The 7,718-nt window shown below is 40.4% G+C and overlaps 1 protein-coding gene across 1 annotated transcript; it reads right to left on the bottom strand.

The window, feature by feature from the left end:
* Positions 1-687: 687 nt before the first annotated feature.
* Positions 688-5,588, bottom strand: LOC125100098 (keratin-associated protein 6-2-like). Its single transcript, XM_047730346.1, has 2 exons — positions 5,346-5,588; positions 688-1,090 (listed from the first exon to the last, which is right to left on the bottom strand). The coding sequence occupies exons 1-2, from the start codon at positions 5,557-5,559 to the stop codon at positions 861-863; spliced, it is 444 nt and encodes a 147-aa protein (XP_047586302.1). The 5' UTR covers positions 5,560-5,588; the 3' UTR covers positions 688-860.
* Positions 5,589-7,718: the final 2,130 nt, after the last annotated feature.

Raw genomic sequence — 7,718 nt, 5'->3', positions numbered from 1 at the left:
ATTTGTAAATTAAGTGACAAATCAATTTCTTAAAGTCAAAAAAATCCAAACAAATACATTACCATTTCCATCAAAATGCTCATGACACAATACCACATTCTGCTTCTAATTTATGCTTCCCTTACTTCTTCAAGAGTCACCTGAGTCTGCTTCTAATTTCTCATTAATCCTGGAGACTCTCTCTCCCATGCCATGCCATTCATCCAACCATTCAGCTCTCCGACCACACCTCCTCTCCCTTGGGCTTCTGTCACAACCTCCTGAATAGGTGTCCTCTCCTCCTCTTTCCCCATCACCTCAATTCTAGACACAGAGTGATTGTCAGGGCACAGTTATGTAATAACTTGTGATTTGTGCTGTGTTCTGAGTGCCTGAGCATGAGGGATATGAGAAAAAAGTGAAGAAGACATTATCCCTGATGCATGATGAGAAGTAATGCTTATATCACGGAAGAGCCCTCAAGTTCATGAAATATATTGTCAGCCCAATTTTCAAGAGAGGTCATAACACCTCAAAAAAAGGAGTAATTCACAAGCAAGAACACAGAGACTTGTTAGAAGCAAAGAACCATTTTTATGGAGAATACGTTTTCTGTCCAACTGTGAGATGTTAGGATCCCTGGCACAGTCCCAACACAAAATCCAGATTAAGGGAACAAAGACCAATATTTAGGAAAGCTCAGATGATATCACACAGCCTGGAGCCTTAAGATCCCATCCTCAGAAACGTTCACTGGGGGTCAAAGCCTCTGTCAAGCATGCAATTTCCTGGATGTAGAATTCTTGGGGTACAGATTCTTGCTTCAGCTGTTGCTTTGGTGGTGCCATTTCAGAAGCAAATGGGGCTTGGAGAGCGAAGGCCTAGCAGCAAGAAGAATAGCATCTTCTGTAGCAAAATGGCCGGTAGCCACAGCAGCCAGAGCCATAGCCATATCCACAGCCACAGCAGGAGCCTTTTCCACAGCCCCATCCTGAGCCATAGCCACAGCCACAACGGGAGCCATAGCCACAGCCACAACGGGAGCCATAGCCCCAGCCACATCCTGAGCCGTAGCCACAGCCACATCCTGAGCCATAGCCACAGCCATAGCCTGAGCCATAGCCGCATCCGCAGCCATAGCCACAAGAGTTCCCATAGTTGCAACACATGTTGTCAGAGAAAGAGAATTCAGGTGGGTTAGAAGTACACGTGTGGTGAAGTGTGGTCTTCTACTTCCCTTGGACCTTTTTATACTGCCAGTAATTGATAGAACATACCATTCACCCCCTGACTTACCCAACAAATTTGTAAGCAACATTTATGTGCCTGTCAATGTCAACAATCAATAATGTCTTGGGAAAAATGAGCTCATTATTTTGGAGACTCCCATTTTATTTGAAGAGCAGCATTTTAATTATCTCTGTCAAGGAATTATCTGAGTAGAATCATGTGCTGTACGTACCACTGATACCCAACCTCATGAGCTCCTAGCATTTAATCTACCTGATATAACAGGTTGTGGGAATTTAGGTAAATTTTGTTCCTCTTGATCGCTCCTCTTTCCTAAATATTTCCTAAAATATCTACCTCTTTCCATAGAGGAGGAAATAGCTGCCATTTCCTTTCTGGAATCATTGTAACTTTTTTTTTTTTTTAAGATTTATTTATTTATTTATTTATTTGACAGAGAGACACAGTGAGAGAGGGAACACAAGTAGGGGGAGTGGGATAGGGAGTGGGAGTGGGAGAGGGAGAAGCAGGCTCCCCTCTGAGCAGGGAGCCTGATGCAGGGCTCCATCCCAAGACTCCTGGATCATGACCTGAGCTGAAGCCAGACGATTAACAACTGAGCCACCAAGGTCCCCTCATTGCAACTTTTTACCAGGCTTCTTGTACACTGATACTTACTGCAGATACCTACAGGCCCCTTGTGGTAGGAAGGAAGAAAGATGCTTATCTCAGGACAAAGAACAGCCCCCAACAACACTGAAACATTTGAAATAAAATGTCAATCATGCTGTGATCCAGAAACCTTGATATTTAGCTTCACATCAATAAATTAGGTTCTTTGCTTATGTCTAATTCCAAATATTCCCTTTCTTCCCAACTAAATCAATATCCAATCATTCCATCACCAGACATGAATCAAAAAAAGAAGAAAGAATGAAAGATTTCTCTTTTGGGGGTTTGTTTCCTTGTTTGCTATGATGTTTTAGATTATCTTCGTTCTCTAGGGTTTACTTAAATCACCACTTTCCAAACCAGGCAGAATCCAAAATTTAAATTACTTTCTCCTGTAACCACTATGAAATCCAAGTTAGACGGGAGTACAACCTTAGGAAGGTCATTGCTTTGACTCCACACTCAAGTTTCAATAAAGGAAATGAGCGTCATCCTGCCCTTTACTTAAGGCCTTCAACAGGAATATTAATAAATGTACTGAATTCCTTTCTGAGAACTTTCATTAGTAGACATTTTCCTTCGATTGAAAGTACTTCCTACAACTTCATCTATTGTTGGTCACTGTTTTATCTCATCACTCTGCTATGTTTCTTCTCTTCTGAGAAGCTTAAAGAAAACATCCCATTCCAATTGTTCTTTACCTTTATTTTCTCTACTTTTCTGTCATTCTTGAAATTTTAAACTGTAAATTTTAATGCACAAGTTCCATAGAGTAGATACATTCCTTTTCAAACACCTACCTTCCCACCAAAATACCCCTGAACTATTGAACATGTTTTCTACACTTATTGCATAATTTCTAGTCACCTCCATTCAGATCCCTGGAAAACTCTTATTCTGTGCATCCCTGAATGACTAATTAGTTCTAAATAGAGTTCTAAATAGAGTGCCCAGGACATAATTTGAACTTAATCAATACTTTTGTCATTAAAAAACAGATGCATTAAAGCAAAAACATGTTCAGGTATTTTTGTGCCAGTTAGAAGCTCTAAGATATTTTATATATTTGATATATTGATATACTGTCACAATATTCTTGTTTCATTCAAGCTGAAAGTCTCAAATGTTCCTTGACTAAGAGGGTCAAAATTTCATGATTTGATTATGTGTTAGTTTACGAAGACATTTTTCTAGGTGTATAAATTATCTAATAGGCTCAATAAATGGTCAACTCTTTACTGGGTATATAATTATGATATCAATTGATATTATGATAATTGATATTATGATCACTGCCTAATTGAAGATATTCTTCCCTTTCAGAAAGCCTTCAAGGACAAGGATCATAATAAGATAATGAGCAGATTGTCAACACACTGTGATTATAAGAATTCCATTCCCATCTCTGTAGGGTTTCCCCACCTCAGATTTACCTAGAATAGTCAGTCTTCAGATCTGGCTTACACAGGATTCCACCTGTGAAAACTACCTAACTCTTGATGAACTCCTTTTTCTTCATTGCTAGAACATATTATATCCTGGGCATAGCCTCACTCCAGGTCTGACTTTGTTGGCAGAGTTACCTTCCTTGCAGACAGTCATTCTGCAGAGTTTCCTAGCTTCAGGTACCCCAAAACTCAGATTTGTGCAGTGACCTTGTCATGGAGACAAGACAGGGCGTCATTTTTCACTGCTCATGGAAACTGAGCCTGAAAAGACATTCTATAACATAGAATACAATGTTAGAGAACTGAAAAGTCACATGGGGAAGGAATCTGAAAACAGGATCCACAAAGTGGTAAATTCTCAAACTCAGATAGTAGGCTGGGCTTTTCATCCCATTCTTATATCTGCACCAGTTCACACACAGAGCATGCCATTAACCACTAGTCCTTGCTCTTTTCCACTAAAAATTGTGACACCACTGATCATACACAAAACAATGCATTTCTCTTCTTCCTTTACACATAACACTGCCCTTTTGTGTAACAAACACTAGTTCATTTGACTCAAATGTCAAAATACCTCCCTGAACCATATCTCCAATATGCAACCTTCACTGTCTTCCTCAAGAAGCTGTTTTATTCCCTCCATAATGATTATCTGTCTAAATGTATCTTAATTTTATTTTTCTTTTTCTTATTATCACCTATTAGAATGCAAACACTCTGAGAGCAGGAAACTCTTCTGAAATTTTGTTACCGTATCTTCAGTGTATAGGGCAGTTCCCTTACAAAAACACTGGAAACTATTTATCAAGAAGTGACTAAAGTCAATTTCCTTAAAGATGCCTGGGTGGCTCAGTTGGTTAAGTGACTGCCTCATCTCAGGTCATGATCCTGGAGTCCCAGGATGGAGTCCCGCATCAGGCTTCCTGCTCAGCAGGGAGTCTGCTTCTCTCTCTGACCCTCTTCCCTCTCATGCTCTCTCTCTCTCATTCCTCTCTCTCAAATAAACAAAATCTTTAATTTAAAAAAATCAATTTCCTTAAACTCAACATATGCAAGCAAATAAATATTCAGTCCCATGCACATGACATGATACCACATGTTTCCTCTAACTTACCCTTCCCTTTGTTCTTCATATGTCACGTGAGTCTGCTTCTAATTTCTCATTAACCCTAGGAACTCTCTCACCGATGCCATTCATCTAGTCAGCACTCAGACCACATCCCTCTCTCTTGGGCTTCCGTCACAACCTCCTGAATAGGTGTCCTTCCTCCTTCTCTTCCCCCTGCACCCAGCTTCATTATGAACACAGTGCAATTTCCAGGGCACAGTTCTGAAATACTGTGCAATTTCTATTGGGTTGTGAGTGCCTGAGCAGGAGAGAAATGAGAAGTAAGTGAAGAAGACATCTCTGATGCACGATGAGAAGAAATGTTTGTATTATATCAAAGAAGAGCCTAGGGTCATGAAGCATATTGTCAGCCCAATTTTCAAGAGGAGCCATAACACCTCAAAAGGAAGGACTAATTCACAAGCAAGAACACAGAGATTTGTTAGAAGCAAAGAACCACTTTTATTGAGAATGAGTTTTTTTCCAACTGTGGGATGTTAGGATCTCTGGGAGAGTCCCAACACAGAATCCAGATTAAAGGAACAAAGAACAACATCTGGGAAATAGTCAGATGATACCACACAGCCTAGAGCCTCAAGATCCCATCCTCACAAGAGATCACTGGGGGTCAAAGCCTCTGTCAAGCATGCAATTTTCTGAATGTAGAATTCTTGAGGTATGGATTCTTGCTTCAGCTCTTGCTTTGGTGGTATCATTTCAGAAGCAAATGGGGCTTGGAGAGTGATGGTCTAGCAGCAAGAAGAATAGCATCTTCTGTAGCAAAATGGCCAGTAGCCACAGCAGCCAGAGCCAGAGCCATATCCACAGCCACAGCAGGAGCCTTTTCCACAGCCCCATCCTGAGCCACAGCCACATCCCCATCCTGAGCCATAGCCACACGCCACCTGAGCCATAGCCACAGCCACAACGGGAGCCATAGCCACAGCCACATCCTGAGCCATAGCCACAGCCACAGCCTGAGCCGTAGCCCCAGCCACAACGGGCGCCATAGCCACAGCCACAGCCTGAGCCATAGCCACAGCCATAGCCTGAGCCATAGCCACAGCCATAGCCGCATCCGCAGCCATAGCCGCAGGAGTTCCCGTAGTTGCAACACATGTTGTCAGGAGAAGAGGATTCAGGTGGGTTGCAAGTGGATGTGTGGTGAAGTGTGGTCCCTACTACACTTGGACCCTTATATACTTTCAGTAATTGGCAAGAGCATACCATTCACCCTCTGACTTACCCAACAAGTATGTAAGCAACTTTCATGTGACAGTCACTGTCAAAAATCTTAATGTCTTTGGAAAAGTGAGCTCATTAATTGGAATCTCCTCTTCTATTTATTTTTCTCCCACTTTATTTAAAGAGCAGCATTTAATTTTCTCTGTCAAAGAATTGTCTCAGTAGAATCATGTGTTCTACATACCACTGATACCCAACTTTACAACCTCTCATTGTTTAATATACCTGATATAACAAGGTTGGGGGATTTTAGGAAAATTTTGCCACTCTTGATCTCTAATCTTCCTAAAACATCTACCTCTGCCCACAGGGGGGGGAAAATATTCCCATTTTCAAACTAGAATCATTACAACTTCCTATCAGGCTTTTTGAACCCAGATGACTATTGTAGATATCTTTGGGTCCTTGTGGGAGAAATGAGGGAAGATGCTATTTCAGGACAGAAAAAAAACAGCCCCCAACATTGCAACATCTGATTTGAAACATCAATATTGTGGATATCTAGAAACCTTGGTGTGTAGCCTCACATCAATAAATTAGCTTCTTGCCTTACTGGTGTCTAATTCCAAATATTTCCTTTCTTCTCAGGTAAGGAAACATTCAACCCTTCCAACACCTACCAGAAAGAAAAAGAGAAAAAGAGAGAAAGAAAAAGGAGAAATAAAGAGAGGAAGGAAGGCAGGATGGCAGAAGGGAAGGAAGAAAGGTGTCATGATTTGGGGGGTTTTTGTGGTGTTTTTGCTTATCATGGTTGTCTAGGTTTTACCTAAATCACTGTTTTCTGAAACAGGCAGATCCCAAGACTTAAATTACTTTTTTATTGTAATAGTTATGAAATCCAAGTTGCAAGGGAGTCTAAACTCAGGAAGATCATTCCTTCTATTATTCCACACTCAAATTTCAACAGAAGTGAAATGAGTGCCATCCAGTCCTTTATTGAAAGCCTTCAACACGGATTTCATAAATCTACTGAATTCTTTTTCTGAGAACTTTCATAATTCGACATCTTTCCTTCAGTTAATAATACATCCTACTAGTTTCTCTACTGTTGGTCACTTGTGTATCTGATCACTCTGCCATATTTCATCCCTACAAGTAGCTTAAAGAAAAATACATTCCACTATACTTGCTCTTCGCCTTTATTTTCTCTACTTTTCTGTCATTCTTGAAATTCAAAACTCTAGAGACACCTGGGGGCTCAGCTGGTTAAGCGTCTGCCTCTGGCTCAGGTCCTGATCCCAGGGTCCTGGGATTGAGTCTGGCATCAGGCACTCCCTGCTCTGCAGAGAGCCTGCTTCTCCCTCTGCCTACTGCTCCCCCTGTTTGTGCTTACTTTCTCTCTCTATGACTAATATATTAAAAAATATTTTTTTAAAAAAGGAATTCAACTCTAAACTAATGCACAAGTTCCCTAGAACAGACCCGTTACTTTTTAAACACCCTAGTCCAATCACAATACCCATAGACTATTGTAAAAGTTTCATTCCTACTACATTATATCTAGAGGGTTTCCATTCAGATCTCTGGGTACTGGTCCATGATGCAGAAAAAAAATCTCTTATTCTTTGCATCCCTGAATCACCACTTAGTTCTGAGTTAAAAAAAAAAAAAAAGATGCATTAAAACAAATATATGTTCAAGGGTCAGTGTGCCCCTTAGAAGCCATAAGATATTTGGATACATTATCACGATGTTCTCATTTCATTCAAGCTGAAAGTCTCAAACGTTCTTTGACTAAAAGAGTCACAAATTTCACATTTGGAAGATATCTGTGAGATTACAAAGATGTTTCCAGATGTACAAATTACTTTCTATGCCTTATAAATGTTTGGTCCTGTACTGGACATATAAATTATGATAGTCATGCCTAATTGATGATATTCTTCCCTTTAGAAAGAATTCAAACACATTGAACATAATGAAACATGAGTAGACTTTCAACAAATTGTAATTATTCAATTTCCCTTCCATTCTTTGTGGGATCTCCCCGCCTCAGATTATCCAGAGCACAGTCAGTATTCGGATCAGACTTA

The sequence above is a fragment of the Lutra lutra genome, chromosome 1, assembly GCF_902655055.1.
Source record: "Lutra lutra chromosome 1, mLutLut1.2, whole genome shotgun sequence".
NCBI lineage: Eukaryota > Metazoa > Chordata > Mammalia > Carnivora > Mustelidae > Lutra > Lutra lutra.
The sequence above is the reverse complement of the archived record's forward strand: the minus strand, read 5'-3'. Positions and strand labels throughout refer to the sequence as shown.

Bases quoted from the DNA above. Each gene is read 5' to 3' on its own strand.
- LOC125100098 (XM_047730346.1), bottom strand. From the start codon at position 5,559: ATGTGTTGCAACTACGGGAACTCCTGCGGCTATGGCTGCGGATGCGGC. The intron at 1,091-5,345 runs GTGGCGTGTGGC...GCTATGGCTCAG, and splicing joins TGGCTGTGGCTATGGCTCAG to GCTATGGCTGTGGCTATGGC.